The sequence below is a fragment of the Carcharodon carcharias genome, chromosome 16, assembly GCF_017639515.1.
Source record: "Carcharodon carcharias isolate sCarCar2 chromosome 16, sCarCar2.pri, whole genome shotgun sequence".
Taxonomy (NCBI): domain Eukaryota; kingdom Metazoa; phylum Chordata; class Chondrichthyes; order Lamniformes; family Lamnidae; genus Carcharodon; species Carcharodon carcharias.
In genome coordinates, this window is record NC_054482.1 from 74795382 (window position 1) to 74816211 (window position 20830).

The window sequence follows — 20830 nt, forward strand, 5'->3', positions numbered from 1 at the left end:
TCCAGTTATTGGCCCTCTCATCAGACAGCAATCTCTCATCTTGAAAACTTCCTATCAGGTCACCTCTTAGCCTTCTCTATTCCAAAACGAACAGTCCTACCTTCTCCAACCTCTCAAACTGAGTCCCTATTCCTTGGTAACATCCTTGTAAACCTCCTCTGTACTCTTTCTAATGGTTTTACCCACAATATTCCAGCTGAGGCCTAACTAGTGATTTATAAAGTTTTTGCTCCTGTTGATCTCCATTATTACAAATAGTCCTTGCTAATCCTCTGCACTAGCCAAAACTCTGGTAAAATGTTCTTAAATCATTTGTATATGGCTTTATATCCTTAAATTTAGGCTGACATTTTAAGAGCATTAAATGAAAATGAGAAATTAGTGTAAATTAATAAATGTAAGAGAACGTGGAAATTTCTTCCTGTATTGGATTTCTTTCAGGTGTCGTTTTGATGGGTGCTTGTTTGGCTTCCTAAGAGTTGATTCAAGGAGAGTTGAATGGTTGATTGACCAATATGCATTTGTCAGGAATAAGTTAATGACATTAAATAGATATGTAGAATTAAAGTAGATTTACATTTATAATAATGCCTGGATTTTTTTCTTTCTTTTCAGATGAGACTGAGTCACCAGGTATATTTGAGGCAAAGTGGAGTCAGATTTTGGATCCACCCTCTCACTTGCTATCACTAAATCCAGCCTTGTCCAATGTGAATGTGGGAGCATTGTCCAGTGAGGTACAAGCAAGACTAAAATGCCATTCTTCACCTAAATCCAAAATCGCAGTGTTTGGAAGAGCGGATCATTGTCTTAATGGAAATGATGCCACAGCAAATCTACCGCTTGATATGCAGGGAATTAATGACGAAGGAGTCCCTGTGAGGAACAAAAACAATAATTATGAGCATTGGCCAAATTCTTCTGAATCATCAGCAAAGTCTACTTGTGAAAATGAACTGAGCTTTTCTGAAGGTATGAATTCTTCAAATATATTTGGGTTAGTTGTACAGAATTCTGACAGCCAACCAGCACAGTGTGGTGTCCTATTGCAGGAAGACAACTCAAACAGCCAAAATATGTTGAATGTTAACAGCTTTATAATAGAAAACACAAATCTGCAAAGTGGCCAATTGTTATCTGACATGAATGGTCAAACTGAGAAGACTCTTACAATGAAAAATATTGAACAATTAAACACACTCTGTACAGATGAGCTGTCTGTAAAATCTTCATTTGAAAATTTAAGGAACTGTACAGATTTGGAAAATGTATCGCCTAATTCAAAGGAGTCTTGGATAGTGGATGATTTATCAGTTGTTTGTGAACGACATGTATTATCTGGGTTGGATTGTGCTACTGGCAGAAATGAATTAAATGATTCATTCTCTAGAAAAACTGAAGTAAATGATGCTGCTATAAAACTTGGAGATGAGTCACTAACACACGTTGAAAATAATACAGTTGTAAAAACTGGAAATGATGTAGATGGAAGCCTGGATGAAATAGCTAATACACAGACATTGGGTGACCTGGATAATTTTACTGGGCTAAAAATGGACTCTGAGAAAATGCAATCTCAACAATCTGAGATCTGTTCTGTTAGCAAGCCAAATCTGACAGCAATACAATATAACACGTCAAATAATGGTAATTGTGGAGATGATGGTTACCACTTTGAGAATGACATCAGTAGGTTGAGTGTAAGTGTTTGTCAAAGAAACACTGAAAGCAATGATGTTCCGTTCATGCAGGGATGTACCACTGACTTGTCTTATCAGTCACATAGAATATCATCTCAGTCTGAAGCAACATTTGGTCAAGTAACTCAGTGCATGAGACAAAGCAATCATGAAGCACTGGAAGATGATGCATTATTACAAAACAGGATTATGAAGAAAGACTCTGGAAATAATGGTGAGATTGTTTTAGATCTAACAAAGCCATTGGCAGACTCTGTGATTCCTGTTGAAGATTGGTCGGAAGGATCAAATATCTTGTGTGGTAATATGAAGGAACAGGTGTCAGCACCTTACTGTTCATGTGATGGATTGGATTCTACATCCATTCCAAGTTCAACCACAGCTTGTATTTCTAAATCTTTGCCTTTAAAGGAAGATTCAGTTACTGAAGAGAAGGAGATTGAGGAGAGCAAGTCAGAGTGTTACAACTACACTCAACACCGGGAAAACGATGCAATGGAAGTAGGAGTGACTAATGGCTTGACCACATTAACTATTTCTAGTGATATTGCTGATCAATTGAAAGACAATTATTTTAACACTCCCACCCAGTCTGCGACAGTAACTTGTGCACGTGAAAATGCGGCAAAATTAGCTCTAAATAATGCACAACCAGTCAGTATTCCATTTGGAGGCGCTCGACCTAAGCAACCTTTGAACCTGAAATTACAGATCCCAAAACCTTTGACCAACCAACTATTGAATGACTTGGGCTCAACCAACCCAGTGAACAATGCAAAAAACAAAAATGTAGGTTTTATTGATAAAACAGACCCCCCTGAAGATTCTTCCTTGTGTTCTTTGAATGGTGGTGCTTTAGTACCAGATTGCAGCATTAATGGTGATGAATTAGGTTTGTGTTATGCTGGGGCTTCCAAAGAAATCAACTCCGATTATACTTTGGGATCTGAAAGTCCGGATAACGACCTACGAGCTGGACAGTTTTCGGGAGCCCTCAGAAAGCCATTTACAACTCTAGGTGATGTAGCTCCAGTATGGGTACCAGATTCCCAAGCACCAAACTGCATGAAATGTGAGCTGAAGTTCACATTTACAAAAAGGCGTCACCACTGCAGAGCTTGTGGAAAGGTAAGTTGTCTTTCTAATTAGGTGCATTTATATTTTTCAAAGAATTTGAAAAGCCATATGATTTAAACATTGAGTAGTTGATGAGTGGTGTACTTGGGGAAAACTAACAAGATATTGTTTTGAGTAGAATTGTTGAGAATGGCACTGATTAGCAGTGATTATCGGGAAATGACTTATTTGATGAGTGACTTCAAAAAATGACTTCAGCTGTTTGCTGCTAAAAATTCAGGGGTACACAAGACCAGCTGAAAGGATACTTGTTTTTTGCCCTTTTCTGTCCTTGGTCACTGCTTATTCTCCACTCAGTTCCTTCTCCAATTGCCTAGCTAGGAATTGTAGCCCATGGTGAGTAATTTGAGTCTTACTAGTTAAAGGAACAGGCTTGCACTTAATAGTGCTGTATTAACTGGTAGATTTTTGGTGTGGTAGCAGTTTGCTAGACAGTTTACCTGTTTACTCCAGCACTTGTTGTAGTTTGTATTTTTGATCTATTCTTCTTCAGTTGTGAGTAATTTTGCAAGTGGAAGGAAGATTTTTGGCTAGCAAAATTCTAGTATTAAAAGAAAATACAATTTTATGCTCTTTTGCATTTGATGTTTTACAAAATAGAATTAGAGGCTTACTGCAATGGATATAAAAATTCTTTATCATAGCACATCTGTAAAATTTGTTTTTATTTACTGTTCTTCATCCACCTCCATCTTGTTACCATATTGGCTTTAAAGGCATGGGTCTTGATCTTTTTACATTTTGATGTGCCCTTTATCAAATCCTTAAAGTCAAAACATATCTAATCTACCCTAATTTCAATTCCTGTCTGTCTCCATGTCATCAATACATCTTCAATGGATTCCCCCTCTTGCCCCTTCTGAGGTGTATCAACCATTTCAGTTTCCTCCATGGGCACATGTGCAAATGTGGTTAGGTAATAGAAATGTAATACATAATTAGTAATATGCATTGTGTAATGTTGACTGAGGACCATAGTACGTGACTATTTGCATAAATTCACTTTAGCAAACTGACAATAATAGTTGAACCTTGATAGTTGGGAAACTGAAATTTGAAAAACATAGAAGATGCTGTAAATACTCAGCAGGTCAGACTGCATTTGTGTAGAGAAACCTTTCGAAGGGTCATTGACCTGAAAAGTTAATTGTGTTTCTCTACAGATACTGCCTGACCTGAGCATTTACAGTACTTTGTTTTTACTTCAGATTCTCAGCATCTGCAGTATTTTGCTTTTGTAACTGTAATTAAATGTTGTGAATGTATAAGTAAATTGAATCGGTAATGCTGAGTAGCTACTGAATGGAATATAAAAATTAGCTGGCATTTTTTTTTATCACCACTAGATTTCTCATTTTAAAAAAAATGTTATAAAGGACCACAGTCCATAGTGCAAAACGCTACCCAGAGTGGGAGACCAATGAGTTAAATCAAAATCTGTTTATTCAACTGTGATTGTTGGAGAAATTGTAAAATAAGGGAGGTAAAGATTTCTGATGTCCTAGAAGTGAATGAGTTAAATTCAGTTAGCCTACATAAAAGTAACTTTTTTTTTCTTCCAAGTTAAGATGGTATATGGCATGGAGGGGAACTTGCGAATGGTGCTGTTCCTATCTGTTTGTTGCCTTTATCCTTCCAGGTGGTAAGAGGTCGCGCATTTGATTGGTGCTGTCAAAGGTGCCTTGGCAAGTCACTGCAGAGCATTTTGTAAATACTACATACTGCCACTGTGCACCGGCGGTGGATGGCATGAATGTTTAAGTTGGTGAATGCGGTTCCGAGCATGCGGGTTAGACCATAAGACGTAGGAACAGAGGCCATTCGGCCCATCGAGTCTGCTCTGCCATTCAATGAGATCATGGCTGACCTGATAATCCTCAACTCCACTTTCCTGCCCTTTCCCCATAACCTTTGATTCCCTTACTGATTAAAAATCTGTCCATCTCAGCCTTGAATATACTTAACGACCCAGCCTCTACAGTCCTCTGCGGTGAAGAAATTCCTCCTCATCTATTTTTTAAATAGGTGACCCCTTACTCTGAGATTATGCCCTTTTGGTCCTAGACTCCTCCTCAATGGGAAACAACCTCTCAGCATCTACCCTGCCAAGTCCCCAAAGAACCTTTTATGTCTCATTAAGGTCGCCTCTCATTTTTCTAAACTCCAATGAGTACAGGCCCAACCTACTCAACCTCTCCTCATATGACAACCCCTCCATACCCAGGATCAACCTAGTGAACCTTCTTTGGACTGCCTCCAATGCCAGTATAGCCTTCCTTAGATAAGGGGCCCAAAAATGTTCACAGTATTCTAGGGGTGGTCTAACTAGTGCCTTTCATAGTTTTAGCAAGACTTCCCTATTTTTATATTCCATTTCCTTTGAAATAAAGGCCAACATTCCATTTGCGTTCTCTATTACCTGTTGAACTTATATGTTAGCTTTTTGGGATTCATGCACAAGGACTCCCAAATCCCTCTGTGCTGCAGCCTTCTGCAGTCTTCCTCCATTTAAATAATATTCAGCACCTCTTTTCTTCCTGCTAAAGTGCATAACCTCACATTTTCCCACATTATATTCCATCTGCAAAATGTTTGGCCACTCGCTTAACCTGTCTATACCCCTCTGTAGATTACTTGCGTCATTCTCACCACTTGCCTTCCTACCATTTTTGTGCCTTTCGCAAATTTGGCGATAGTACATTCACTTCCCTCGTCCAAGTCATTAATATATATTGTAAATAATTGAGGCCCCAGCACTGCTCCCTGTGGCACTCCACTAGTTACAGGTTGCCATCCCGAAAATGCCCCCCTTATCCCAACTGTCTTCTATTAGTTAGCCAATCCTCTATCCATGCTAATATACTACCCCCAACACCATGGGTTCTTATCTTATTAAGTAGCTTTATGTGCGGTACCTTAGCGAACGGCCAAATATATTACATCTACTGGTTCCCCTTTATCTATCCTGCTCTATGGTGTTGAAATTCTTCAATGTTGTTGGAGCTGTACTCATCCAGGAAAGTGGAGAGTATTCCATTCCACTTCTGATTTGTGCCTTTCAGGTGGCAGACAGGCTTTGGGGGGTTAGGAGGTGAGTTACTTGTTGCAGAGTTCCCAGCCACTGACTAGTTTTAGTAGCCACACCATTTATGTGGCTGATCCAGTTATGTTTGGGGTCAGTGGTAACAGCCAGGATGTTGATGGTGAGGGAATTCAGCATTGGTAGTGCTGTTAAATGTCGAGGGAAAATGGTTAGGTTTTTCTCTTGTTGGAGGTGGTCATTGCCTAGGACTTTAGTGGAGCAAATATTATTGGCTGCTTATCAACTCGAGCCTTAAGATTACCTGGGTCTTGCTGCTTATGGGCACAGATTGCATCAGTACCTGAAGAGTCGTGAATGGCACTTGAACACTTACTGTAATCATCAGAGAACATCTCCACTTCTGACTTTATTAAAGAGGAAAGGTCAATGAAGCAGAGGGCATCACCCTGACGAACTCCTGCAGTGATGCCCTGGGGCTGAGATGATTGATCGCCAACAACGGCAACCAACTTCTTTTGTGCTAGATATGACTCCAACCAGGGGAAAATACTATCCCCCCTCCCCCCTTCTATTTCTATTGACTTCGACCTTGCAAAAGCTCCTTGATGCCACACTTGGTCAAGTACTGCCTTAATGCCAATGGCAGTCACTCTCACTCAACCTCTGGAATTCAGCTGGTTTTTGTCCATGCTTGGGCTAGGGCTGTTATGAGGCTTGGAGCTGAGTGTCCATGTGGAACCCAAGCTGAGTTTCGGTGAGCAAGTTATTGCTGTGTAAGTGCCGTTTGATAGCCCAGTCAATGACACCTTTTGTCACTTTGTTAATGATTCACAGTAGACTGATGGGGTGGTAATGGTCAGATTTGGATTTATTGTATCTTTTGTGCACAGAACATATCTGGACAGTTTTCCACATTGTTGGGTAGATGCCAGTTTTGTAGCTATACTGGAACAGCTTGGCTAAGGATCCGGCTAGTTGTGGAGCCTGAGTTTTCAGTACTACAGCAGGATGTTGTCAGGGCCCATAGCCTTTGCTGTATCCAGTGCCTTCAGCTGTTTCTTGATTTCACATGGAGTAAATCGAATTGGCTGCAGTCTGGTATTTCTTGATGCTGTGGACCTTAGGAGGAGGCCAAGATAGATCATCTGCTTTGCACTTCTGGGTGAAGAAAGTGCAAATGCTTTAGCCTTTGTACTTTGCACTGATGTGCTGATCTTAGCTCATTATTGAGGATGGGGATGTGTTCCTTTGGTTAGTTGTTTGAATTGTCCACTACCATTCATGGCTAGATGTGGCTGGATGCAGAGCTTTGACCTGATCTGTCGGTCATGGGATCACTTTGCTCTATTTGTTGCATGCTGGTTCTGCAGTTTAGCATGCATGTAGTGCTGTCTTGTAGCTTCATGAAGTTGGCATCTCATTTTTGGGTATGTCTGCTGTTGCTCCTGGCATACTGCTCCTGCACACTTTGAACCAGGGCTGATCCGCTTGCTTGATGGTAGAGCGAGGGATATGCTGGGCCGTGAGATTACAGATTGTGGTTGAATACAATTCTGTTGCTTCTTATGGCCCACAGTGCCTCATGGATGCCCAGTTTTGAGCTGCTAGATTTATTGAGTCTATTAACGTTAGCATGGCTGTAGATCCTCCCAACACAATGGAGAGTACCCTCCGTGTGAAGGTGGGACTTTGTCTCCATAGGGCTCTATGGTGGTCATTCTTACATAGAGGCAGGTAGATGGGTGAGATCAAGTAGGTTTTTCTCTTGTGTTTGTTCTTTTACCACCTGCCACAGGCTCAGTCTGGCAGCTTTGCCCTTTAGGACACAGCCAATTCGGTCATTGGTGATGCTACTGAGCCACTCTTGGTAATGACCATTGAAGTCCCCCATCCAGAGTACATCCTTTTCCCTTGCTGCCCTCAGTTCTTCTCGGTGGCATTCAACATGGAGTTGTGGCTGATCAGGTGAGGGAGGATGATAGGTGGTATTCAGGAGGTTTCCTTGCCCATGTTTGTCCTGATACCATGAGACTTCATGGCATCCTGTGTTGATGTTGAGGACTCCCAGGGCTGCCCCTCCTGACTGCATACCACTATGCCACCATCTCTCGTGGGACAGGACATTCCCAGGGATGGTGATGGAGGAATTTGCAATATTAGCTGTAAGATACATGATTCCGTGAGCATGACTGAGTCTGTTGCTTGACTAGACTGTGGGACAGCTCTCAATTTTGGGCACGAGTCTCCAGATGTTAGTGAGGAGGACTTTGCATGTCTGACTGGCTCTGGTGTCTAGCTTAACGCCAGGTGATCCATCCATTTTCATTGTCTTCAACTTTTCTGTGGTGGTTTAATATAACTGGCTTGGTAAGCTATTTGTTGGATAGTTGAGAGTTGAAGGGAGGCCTTGTGGTCGTGTCTCTGGTTCTGAAGCTCCAGGGTCAAGTCCCACTTCAGGACTTGATGGCCATGGAAGGTGCATGCATAACGTGGCCAAACAGATTGATTTATCTGCCTGTAAATCCTTTCAATATGCCTGTTGGCAGGTAGTCAAGAGCGGGAGAGTTTCCTGGTCAGTCATACTGTGGAAGGCAACAGCGAACCATTGAAGTACTTTGCCAAGCATAATTATAGACCAATCCAATGGAAGTCCATGATCACCAATGCCCTATTAGGGCATGATACCTGAAGGAGGAGGAGTTAAGAGTCAACCACATTGAAAAATAATTTGTTGATTTTAAATTGTTTTGGATCATTTGAAAACAGAGTGCTATATAAATGCATGCTCTTGGTTTTTTTTTTGCTCTAAGATGAAGATTTGAACCATTTGTTCATGGGAGCTATTTTGGTCCTGGTGGCTAATGTTTCCAGTGCAGTGTAAGTACATAATTGTCCTTTGTTACAATTATGATGATTATATTTTGAGACTGTAGCTTTAAATTGGGGTTAAATGGGATCATGTGACCTGTTCTGCAGTCTGCCTGACAGTAAGCCTGGGTGATTTGATTTGATCAAAGGAAAGCTTAGATTGTTTTACTAAGAAGAAGGTGCAAGGTATCTATGGTTGGAGACAATAGAAGCAAACCGAGTTTACAGTGAGTAGACTTTGAGTATCACAAAGTCCCAGAAAGGTGTTATAGATATCTGGTTGTAAAGAGTTGTGCTATGAACTGTCTTATTTACTTCTAAGATGAAAGAGGAGTTGGGGATCAAAAATAGTTAATTAGCATTTCTACCTGAATGCAAGGGAAGAGGGCAGAGGAAGCCAATTTTTTTTACATCCGATTACAGGCTTCCCTACAAATCGATGATACCTCAGACAGACCAGTTCTGTGCGATCAGCTAAGAAAAGGCTGCTTGGCCTTGCAATTTACCACATCCTGATGCAGAATGGAGATGGTTCCCTAATCGAAGAGATGCATCCTGCCGCTATCTAAGGATTCTAGGTGATTCATCCATGGCCAGGGGGAAGAAGAATCATCGGAACAGGCTTTACCGGTGGTGGTGGATTTAAGGAACTCTCCATAAACTGGAAAAAGCACCTGGAAGTGGTCACTCAATTTACCACTCAGCGAAATGGGGATACGGGAGCCCACTAGAAGCTGGGAATAACTGTGGACTGCTTGCTATAAGGATGTAATTCTATGAGGAGTGCATTGAGTGATCAGTATAAAAGAGGAATGTTCCCTTCTGTAGTTTAAAGGATAAGTTACCAAAAAGGTGTTTAGTCAATAGTGCTTTTAGCCATTTATTTTAGTAAAAAATATTAAAATGTGAAACTTGATGTGGCATTCTTTCAGCTGTTAACTGGAAGTTTGAATTTCTTCTTAAGAGCTATTGGTCTCTATGGAGATCATAACACCTTGTTTGCAACCTTGAAATTTTAACTTGATCTGCAAAATTGATTTGGTTTGCTCTCTTGGATTTGCTATTTATGCTTTGTCAAGGCAATTATCCGAAAAAAGTGTTAGCGGCTGTGCATTATGAACAAAAAGTACCTTTAACAGTTGAGACAATCTGAATTGCTTTATTAGGAACAGCTTTGAATTTTGAAATAGTTTGTAAATGCAAATGCATGACTTGAAATTTGGTGCAGGTCTAATGAATGTGACATTTTACTTTTTTTTTGATGAATTCTGCATTGTAGTACGTAAAAAGCTTCTGCATAGTTTTCTGTTTATACAAAAATGAAGAGATAGATGAGGGATTTGGCAGGTTCCAGATTTAAAAACTATTAGTTTTAAACTGTTTATGGTTGATTGCTTTATTGATTTACCCCTGTAATTGTTTCCTATTTAGTTGAACTATACTTACAATAGAAAAGTAGTGAAGTAATTTATTTTTTACCAAATAGTATTGTTTGCTTTGTGTCTGTTCTAAATGAAAATATAAATCAAATTGTGCAATGTGAAAATTGATTAGTGATTAATGCTCGAAGCTTCTATCCTATTGGCATTTTATGTTTGTAAAATAATTTGGCTTTCTTTTTTTCCCTCCTTTTAATATCCCATCCACCACTTTCCTATTTTTGTTATTACTATTGTCACATGTTTCCATGTTTTTATTACTTAATCTATATGTGAATTTTTTGATCCAAGTTACGCTGCAATTCAGCCTTAAGGGCTGCAAACGTGTTTCTTGAATAAAATACCGTTATTGTTCTTCTTCATTTAAATTGTTCCTGTAATATTGTGTTTCCATGTGGATTTACAATACTGCACATTAGTTTTAAGATTAAAACAGTTACGCGTGTTTGCTCCGGTCTTGTTAAACAGCATGAAATCCATGACTGTAACCCCAACTCAGTGGTCTAGCCTCAAAAACATTCTCCTATTGCTGGATCTCAGAGAATTTGTTCCTGCTCATGTGTGGATTTTCCACATTGTGCATTCCTACAGAACAATATTCTGTTATTATTTTGTAATGATTTGACACCAGCTTAATGCTCGATTTTAGTAAAGATGAGCTCTTGAGGGGTCTGTCTTTTGAACGTGTCTACTTTGAAAGCCTACCTATTTTAAGCACTCTTGTGCTAGTGAATGAATGGCTACTGTTACCAACTTGTTATATTCACCTTGTGTTCCACTTACTGGCAAAAAATTGGTTTAAATGGATTTAATTGGATTGCTGCCTGAAAAGACAGTGTGCAAGGTTACGGGGATAAGGCAGGGGAGTGGGACTAGGTGGAATGTTCCTTCAGAAAGCCAGTGCAGACTTGATAGGCTGAATTGGTGCCTCCTGCACTGTAAAACTGTGAAATCAGCAGGCTGATTTTAAAAGTTGGCACATCAGTGCTGTGTCGACTGCTTTTTGGCTTCTCAGTTTGAACTCCCGATTCAACTTTTTCCCCACTTTTTCAGCTTGCTTATCTGAGGTAGATGATCATCTTTAAGTGCCTCTGTGCTTGGCAAAATCAGTTGCTCTACTTAACGATGTGGAGTCCTTAGGACAATCTTTCCAGTCTCCGCATTGTCCTGATCATCATGTTTTTTCCTCTTTGGACTGTTTCCTTTGTCTTATCCATTACTTCAGCAATAATACTGGTAAGGCTTTCCTTTTGCCAGAGATGATATGGTTACCAATACCCTTGGTATTAATTTTTGTCATGCTTCCATTGTTCGGAGCTGGGTGTGTAGAGTCATTATTTTCATTTGGTGGTATAGAACTTGAGTATTTCTGTGGAAAAAGAAACATGCTGTCTAAATTTTTTGTCTTGCATGCATCAGTATAGATTGCAAGATTACCAACAGTAAAGGGAGCAGTCTCTTCTCATGCAGTATGAATTGTTGTTCCCTTTCCTGTTGGTAATCTTACATCCTGCTCTGAGTGCAAGAGCCATTTTAGCACAGAAGGAAGCCATTTAGTCTGTGGAGTCCATGCAAGCCCTCTGTAGAGCAATCGAATCAGCCCCATTCCCCTGCCCAACCCTGTAAGTTTATTTCCCTCAAGTGCCCATCCAATTTTCTTTCAAAATCATATTTATAGTCTCAGTTTCCACCACGCTTGTAGGCAGCGCATTCCAGGTCATTAACCACTCGCTGTGTAGTCCTCTATTCCTCGTAGCATCAGCTAATGGGAACTGCTTTTCTTTGTCTACCTTATCTAAACCTGTCATCAGCTTGAACATCTCTATTAAAACTCCTCTCAATCTCTTTTGCTCCAAGGAGAACAATCCCAGCTTTTCTAACCTAACCCATTCAAAGGACCTCACATCCTTGCTAAAGTGTGATGAACATAACTGGATGAAATACTCTAGTTGTGGCCAAAGCAGATCTTTATAATGGTTCAGCATAACTTTCCTGTATTCGTACTCTGTACCCCTATTTATGAATCCTGAAATCCGATATGCTTTGCTAGTTTTACTCCCAACTTGTCCTGCCACCTTCAAAGATCTATGTGCTTGAACACCCCCATCCCCCCAAACCCCTGGTCTCACTGTACCTGTGCACTGTTTAAAACTGCTTTTAAATTCGCTCTTTTGTACCCATAGCCAAGAGCTAGCACTACACCCTTTTAGGGATGGAGGGTTCCAGGTTTCCATTACCCTTAGTGAAAAAAATGCTTCCTGATATCACCCCTAAGTAGCCTAGCTCACATTGGCCTCTTCTTCTGGACTCCCTACCATGGTATCCTACCAAACCCCTATCTCATTTTAAACTCTTCAATTAATTAACCCCTCAGTTACCTAAATACAAACTAAGTTTATGCAACCAGTCCTCAATGTAACCATTAATGCCTCAGGTATAATTCTGGTGAACCTTTGCTGTACTTTCAAGGCCAGTATGCTAACTGAGGTGCAGTGTCCAAATTTCCAGGTGGGGTCTGATAGTGTCTCTGTACAACTGAAGCATAACTCTTCCCCATAAACTCCAGCCCCTGAAATAAAGGCCAATATTCCATGAGCCTTGTGCTCTAGCTTTGTGAATTTTTGTGTACCCTGTACTTAGAAAATCAAATCTCTTTGCTCCTCCATAATTTCTGGTGTCTCACCATTAAGAAAATGTTCAGTTTTTTTTCTTGGATGCCAACTAGATAATCTCTTGCTGCCCCACATTGAACTCCATTTGCAATACCTTCCTGCTCCCATCCACAAGACTTCGTGTTTCCTAACTGAAGTGTAATTTGAAAACTTGGATATGCAACACTCTGTTCCTTCATCCAAGCCTTTAATATATATGGTAATTCGGGGAATCTATCATTAGGGACAGAGCAACTCAGCAGTTGAATAAGTATGAGCAAGAGCGGTAAAAAGCTGAGGCTTCAGTAAAGATCCTTGGGGAACACCACTTGCCATATCATGCCAATCAGAGAACTAGCCCTCTATCATTGCCCTTTCTATCCTGCTTGCCAACCAATTACCAACTGTGTCATAGGTTACCTTGTGTGCTTTAATTTTTACTAGTCTCTTCTGTAGAAACTTATTGGATGCCTCTGGAAATCCATATAGATAACATCAATGGTCACTGCTCTATCCCAGCATGTTAGTGAGCTCCTTAAAAAAAAATCAACTAGATTAGTCAGACATAATGTACCATTCACAAATCTATGCTGACTTTTATAAGCTTGTACTCATTCAACTGCTGAGTCACTCTGTCCCTGATGATAGATTCCATGAATTACCCTACAACTTCTGTTAAACTTATTGCAGCATTGAAGACATTCTTAGACAACAGTTATGTTCGGAAAGTTACTCTTGCTTGGAACATTATATCCCAGAAATTGCTATAAAATTCTTTTTCTGTATCAGTGTTCTTTTTCTCAAAGTGTACATGTTCCAAATGTAGCCTTGGTGAATTAGATGCATCAAATTGCTCTGATTTTCAGACAATGTCCTTGAGGAAATTGGCAGAACATCTGCTTCTGATCGCCATTCAGTGCATAAATGTGAATGTTTGGTCAGCCCTTATCACATACCAGCCAAAATCCCATGATTTACAGGTGATGGGTTAACACTTTGATAAGTGGAATCCCCAGACTTTATCTAAGCAAAGGATACAGAACTTCAGAAGGAGACATGAAAATTGGAAACAAAAACAAAAATAGCTGGAAAAGCTCAGCAGGTCTGACAGCATCTGCGGAGAGGAATACAGTTAATGTTTTGAGTCAGTATGACTCTTCATCAGAGCTAAAAAAAAATAGAAATAATGATTTCTATTGGATTGGATTTCTGTTAGACTTTTCATGACTTCGGGCTGCCCCAATCACTTCACAACCAATGAAGTGCTTTTAATTTGTAGTCACACGAACAAGGAGTAGAAGTAGGCCATTCGGCCCCTCAAGCCTTCTCGGCCATTCAATAAGATCATGGCTGATCTGATAGTAACCTCAAATCTGCTTCCCGCCTACCCCCAATAACTTATCACTCCTTGCTTACCAAGAATCTATTCAGATCTGCCTTAAAAATATCCAATGACTCTGCTTCCACCACCTTTTCAAGAAGAGAGTTCCAAAGACTCATGACCCTCAGAGAAAATTTAGACTTATCTCCGTTTTAAATGGGTGACCCCTTATTTTTAATGAGTGACCCCTAGTTCAAGATTCTCCCACAAGAGGAAAGGTCCTCTCCACATCCACCCCATCAAGTTCCTCAGGATCTTATATTTCAATCAAGTCGCCTCTTACTCTTCTAAACTCCAGCAGATACTGCTCCATCAAGCCCTTGTATCACCATTGTATTGTGGGAATTGCAAGCAAAATTATGCACAGCAAGGCCCCATAGGCAGCACAGAGATAAATGGCTAAATGATCTATTTAAGCATTGGCCAGGACACAAGGAGAACTCACCTGCTTATCTTAGAATAGTATCATGGGAATTTCTGCACTCACTTGAATGGGTATATAGGACTTCAGTTTAATGCATAATCTGAAAGATGCACTTCTGTTACTGCAGCACTCCCTCAGTACTGCACTGGAGTGTCAGCCTCAAGTTCCTACAGTGGAGCATGAGTCTATAAACCTTCTGACTCTGGCAATAGTGCTATTTTTGAACCATGCTGACACTGGAGCACCTTCTACACTGCTCCATCAAACCCTAATAGGCCAGGAGTAGCAGTAGTTGGATGCAGAGAAAAACTCGCTACATTGTCCCGTCAAATACTTGAAGGAAAAGTTTTGAAAGCAAGTCACCTGCTTCAGTTCTCCCATATCAATAATTTGGCAAGCACTTGTGCCCCCAGGTTTTAAGATCTTTTACCAATAGCATCTAGGAACAGGAATGCATGAACCCAACTGTGATTATGGAAACTGGACATCTACATGCTTGAAAAGAGCATTAAAAATGGTTATGCTTCATTAAAAAAAAAATGGGAATTTTTCAATTGCTGTTTGGACGTGAATAAATTTACTTGTTGGGGGTCACAGCAGGAACTTCGATATCAATTGCCTTGTTTAGGTAGGTAGACTAGGAACTATTGTATAATCTAAGTAGATCTAATGGTATTGAGGGGAAATAGTTTATGGATAATAAGTGAAAATCTCTACAGAGGTTTGGAATTGAACTTTGAAACCACAAGCTCAGAATTTGAATGAAACCAAGGCATAGCAAATAGTTGGGTTTGGATGAGATGGATTTGACCGGTTGGTTAATTCCATGGTGCAAGTCAGAATGTTTTGAGCAATAACTTTATAATCTCAATCGATTTGTGGACAGTTTTAAATTATTTTTATTTATTTATTTTTTTCTATCTTTTAGTATATGTTTTTAATGTCTTCAAAATAACTATGCCACCAAATGCAGTTGTTGGAATCCAGTGCTGTGACCAGAGTACTATCTGATTTTAGCTCATACTTTATTGATAATTAGCAGTCATTTTATTTTAGTTTTTCGTCCAAAATGAGAGAGGTTGGAATTAAACTGTGGGACAGTGTTCTATATGCATGTTCTACTACTTTGTAGCAGGTGGGATTAGTGTTCCGGGCAAAGCGTCCACTGCTATTCTTGGATTTGGTGTCTGACTAGGTTTTTATCATTTCTACTTTAACAAGGTATAGCTTAAGTTCAATGCATTTTTTTTGGGCAATATATATGATCAAAGTTTGAACACTGTTAGAATTCAATATTTTAATTTTTGATTTAACAGTTATTGTTTTGTGCTGTTGACTATTTCTGTGTGAATTCCTTTTTTGATGTCCCCTTTCTATTCTGTAGGTTTTCTGTGCAGCATGTTGCAGTCTGAAGTGCAAGCTAAGTTATATGGACATGAAAGAGGCCCGAGTTTGTGTAACTTGCCATACTGTTCTTTCAAATTGTAAGTTACTTCCCTTTTTCTGGCGTGCAATGTTGTTTGTAAGAGATATCAAAATATGCTGTATGAACCTTATTTTACCATTTAAACGTTTGGGCACATCAGGCATCAAAATAATTGAGCTTCCTTTCTAAAAGTAATTTTTGAGTATTACAATACTTCCAAGTACTTGGGTGTGTTACATTTTTATAAGAACATAGGAGCAGGTGTAGGCCATACATCTTCTCAAGCCTGTTCTGCCGTTCAGTTAGATCGCTGCTGATAAGTAGCCCAATTCCATTTAGCTGCCTTTTCTACATATTCCTTGATAATCTTGTGTGAGAAAATTCTATCAATCTCAGTCTTGAAAGTACCAATTGATCCAGCATCCACGGCCTTTTGGAGGAGACAGCTGAAAGTTTCTACTACCCTTTGTGAAGGTCAAAATCCTGGAACTCCCTTCCTGACAGCACAGTGCCTGGATCTACACCATATGGAAAGCAGCAGTTCAAGAATGTGGCTCAGCAGCATCTTCTCAAGGGCAGTTAGGGGTGGACAATAAATGCCTGGCCTGCGACACCTGCATCTGTGAATGAATACATTTTAAAGAAGTGCTTCCTGATTTTGCTCCTGAATGGCTTGGTTCTGATTTTATCAATATGCTCCCCATTACTGTTTCCCATACAATTTAGGCCCCAGCTAGAGTTTTGTGGGCAATTTTGACCAGTACATGTCAGAAAAGGTGTGAAAGCCTCAAAGGGTGTAGAGGGGTTTTACCAGGGATGAGTGACTTAGTTCTGCTGAGAGGTTGGAAAAGTTCGATTGATGCTGCCTTCCACAATAGAACTTCCAACATATTTTCCATTTTCCTCAACCGAGGTTCCTCCTGCCTCTCCGCCCACCACTGTGATTGACAAGGCCCTCACCCATGTCCAACCTACTTCCTGCACTTCTGCCTCACCCCATCCTACCCTTCCCAGAACAATGATAGGGCTCCCCTTGTCCTCACTTTTCACCCCACCAGCATCTGCATTCAAAGGATTATCCTCTATTTCCGCCAAATCCAGCATGATGCCACCACCAAACACACCTTCCTCTCCCCTTCCCTGTCAGCATTCCAAAGGGACCATTCCCTCTGCAACATCTTGGTCCACTCCTCTATCACCTCGACACTTCATCCCCTTCCCACAGCACCTTCCTATGCAATCCCAGGAAATGTAAAGCCTGCTCCTTTACCTCCTACCTCCTCACTGTCCAAGGTCTGAAATACACTTTCCAGCTGAAGCAGCAATTTACTTTTACTTCTTTCAACTTAATTGTATTCGCTGCTCACAGTGTGGTCCCCTCTACATTGGAGAGACAAAACACAGGCTGGGTGACCGCTTTGCAGAACAGCTCTGTTCAGCCTACAAGCATGACCCCAACCTTCCGGTTGCTTGCCATTTCAATTCACCACCTTGCTCTTGTGCTCACGTTTCTGTCCCCTGCCTACTGCAGTATTCCAGTGAAGCCCAATGCAAGATAGAGGAACAGCACCTCATCTTCTGAAGAGGCACTTACAACCTTCTGGACTCAACATTTGAGTTCAACAACTTCAGGCCATGAACTCCGTCCTCCATTTTAAAAAAAAATAAATTTTTCTTTCTCCCAATGCCAGATTATATCTTGATCTCCTGTTTTGCTTTCAGACAGCGCTGACCTTTTATTCTGCTATTAACACCAACTGTGGAATAATGCTTTGTTCCTTTTTACTATTACCATTCCCATTTTCTTTACCTTTTCCTTGACATTTTTGTAATTTAATCTCCCCCGCCCTCAAATCTATTCCCTTTGTGCTCCACCTTTTTCAACAGTATAAATCCCAACACATTTCTACCTCTTTTCAGTTCCAGAGAAGTCATATTGGACTTGAAACATTAACTCTGTTTCTGTCTCCACAGATGCTGCCAGACCTCCTGAGTTTTTCCAGCATTACTTGTTTTTATTTCAGATCCCCATCCACCGTATTTTGCTTTTATATTATGGAAAAGTTAGATTGTTCTCCTTGGAACAGAGAAGATTAATAGATGACCTAATTAAGGTTTCAAGATGATAGGTTTTGCTAGAGTAAATAGGGATAATAATCTGGTGAGTGGGTCAATAACTAGAAGTCATAGATTCAAAACCATTGGAAAGAAATCTAGAGAGATTATATTTTCAGAGTTGCCAGGATCTGGAACACTTTGCCTGAGAAGGTGGTAGAAGTTGATTTCATAATTTTAAGAGAGATTTGGAAGATACTTGAGGATAAGGAACTTAGCAGTGTTATGGACAAAAAAACAGGGATGTGGAACTAAGCACGGCTCCTCTTTCAAAGAACCTGCACATGCATGATGGACCAGATGGCGCTGTGAATATCTCTGTATCTACCTTATCAAGTCCCTTTATCAATAAGAAGCAGCTTGATTAGAAGCCTTGTCAACCTTTTAAACTCTAGGGAATACAAGCTAATTTCATTTAACTTGCCCTCATTTAACCCTTGAAGCTTTATTCTGACTAGGAAGTTCAGGCAGCTCCAAGAATCCCACAGGTTAGCATCTGTGTAGAATTATTAAGTATAGTTGAAGTGCGTATGGATGTACTCTGCTGCAATACTTTTATGAATATAAAAATGCATAAGCACAATTGTGAAATTTGACTTACCTGGGGTAACATTGGCTCTCACGCATTTTTAAAATGGGATGAAACTCATTGTATTCAAGATGACCATATTGCTTTTTTTTCTCACTTCACTCCCCACAATTTTTTCTACAAACAAGGATCACACAACCAGTAGACACATCCATACCACTCATGGAAATGTGCTTATGTGAGAGACCATTTCTCTTAGAAAAGCAAAATGCCCTGCAGATGCTGGATATCTGAAATTAAAACAGAAAACGTTGGAAAGACTCAGCAGGCCAGGCAGCACCTGTGAGAGGAACGAAGTTAATGTTATGTATTCTGTTATAAGGTGGAAGGCAGGTGGAATTAAGTGGCTGCAGGGATGATGGCCCAACGCAAAAGAATCTGGTAATGGGACAAGTGAAGAAACAAAAATGGATTTAGAGGAGGTGGGAATAGCAGAATCATCAACAGCTGCTGTCTGGAAAAATGGGGGCAGAGATTATGACCTGAAATTGTTTATCTCAATGTTGTGTCTGAGGTCTGTAAAGTGCTGAATCAAAAGATGAGGTGCTGTTTATTGAGGTGACATTGAGCTTCACTGGAATGGAGTGGGGGACAGTTCTGAACGACCATGGTGCAGAAAATTTCAAATGACAATGATCATGCTTGAAGGCTGAATGGTGGTGTTCTGCAAAGTGGTTACCCAGTCTCTGTTTTCTTCCCCCATTGTGGAGGAGGCTGCATCATGAATTGTGGATACAGTTTACCCAATAAAAAGATTTACAAGTAAATCACAATTGGAAAGAGTGTTTTGGGGCCCTGACCGATGAGAAAGGAGGAAGCAAAAGGGACAGGTGTTGTATCTCTTGGACTTGTGTGAAAAGGGGTGGGGTGTTGGGGACAATTGAGGAGTGGACCAGGCTGTCATGGGAGGGAATGGCCACTTTGGAATGCTGAAAAGGGAGGGAACGGGAAGATGCATTCAGTAACATCACCCTGGCAGTGGTAAAGGATGATTGGTTAAATGTGGAGGCTGGTTGGCTGGAATATGAGGACAAGGGGAATCCTATTGTGGTCCAGGGAGAGAGAGAGGAAGGGAGAAGAGCAAAGTGTGGAAAATGGAATGGAGATGGTTGAGGGTTACATGTCAACCACAATGGAAAGGCATACTTGATTGATGAAAAATGACATCCAAGCACTGGTATGGAAGGTGCTTTGTTGGAACAGATGTGACTGAGAAACTGGCAGAAAGGAATTGAGTCATTAGAGGAAATGGTGTGGCAGGAACTGTAGTCAAGGTAGCTGTGGATGTCATTGGGCTTATAGTGGATATTGGTCAATCAGCTATTTCTAGAAATGGAGATGCAGCAGTTGAGGAAGGGGTGAGTTGGATAGAGACCATGTGAATTCAAGAGAAGGGTGGAACTTGAAAGCAAAGTTGATGAAACTTTCCACTTTGGGGCATAAACAGGAAGCTACACTATTCCAGTCATCTATATACTGGAAAAAGAGGTGAGGGAGGGGACCTGAGTAGGACTGGAACAAAAAGTTCCACATAACCATCAAAAGGTTGCATAGCTGGAATCCATGCAGGTTCCTATAGTAACACATTTTATTTGGAGGAATTGTGTGGAGTCAAAGGAGAAGTTGTTTAATTTGAGAATAGGTTCAGCCAGGCGAAGGAGGCAGTGGCAGATGGGGATTGATTGCATCTCTGTTCAAGGAAGAAGCAGAGAGCCCTCATGCTGTCCTGATGGGGGATGGAGGTGTAGGGGGATTGGACATTCAAAGTGAAAAGAAAACACTTTGGACTGGAAATTGGAAACTGTTTTAAAAAATACTGGTGAAGGGTTTTGGAAGAGCTGTGGAGGTAGGTGGGAAGAGACTGGACAAGGGGAGATGAAGCAGATTCGGGTTGGGAAGAAATGAGCTGAAACGATGGGCCTACCAGGGCAACCCTGTTTGTGGACCTTGGAAAGAAGGTTGAAGTGGGCTCTGTAGGTTCAGGGTCTGAAAGGTCGAAACTATGATGGGAAGATCCTCAGAATGGATTATATCAGTGACAGTCTGTGTTCACTGAT

The 20830-nt window shown here is 40.6% G+C and overlaps 1 protein-coding gene across 3 annotated transcripts in view; it reads left to right on the forward strand.

Annotated features, from left to right (window-relative positions):
• Positions 1–20830, forward strand: part of LOC121289224 (zinc finger FYVE domain-containing protein 9-like) — a 299382-nt gene that overhangs the window by 34399 nt on the left and 244153 nt on the right. For all 3 annotated transcript variants that reach the window (XM_041208437.1, XM_041208438.1, XM_041208439.1), the window contains 2 exons: positions 616–2828; positions 16028–16127. In XM_041208437.1, coding sequence (XP_041064371.1) covers positions 616–2828; positions 16028–16127 — 2313 coding nt within the window. The remainder of the gene's footprint in view (positions 1–615; positions 2829–16027; positions 16128–20830) is intronic.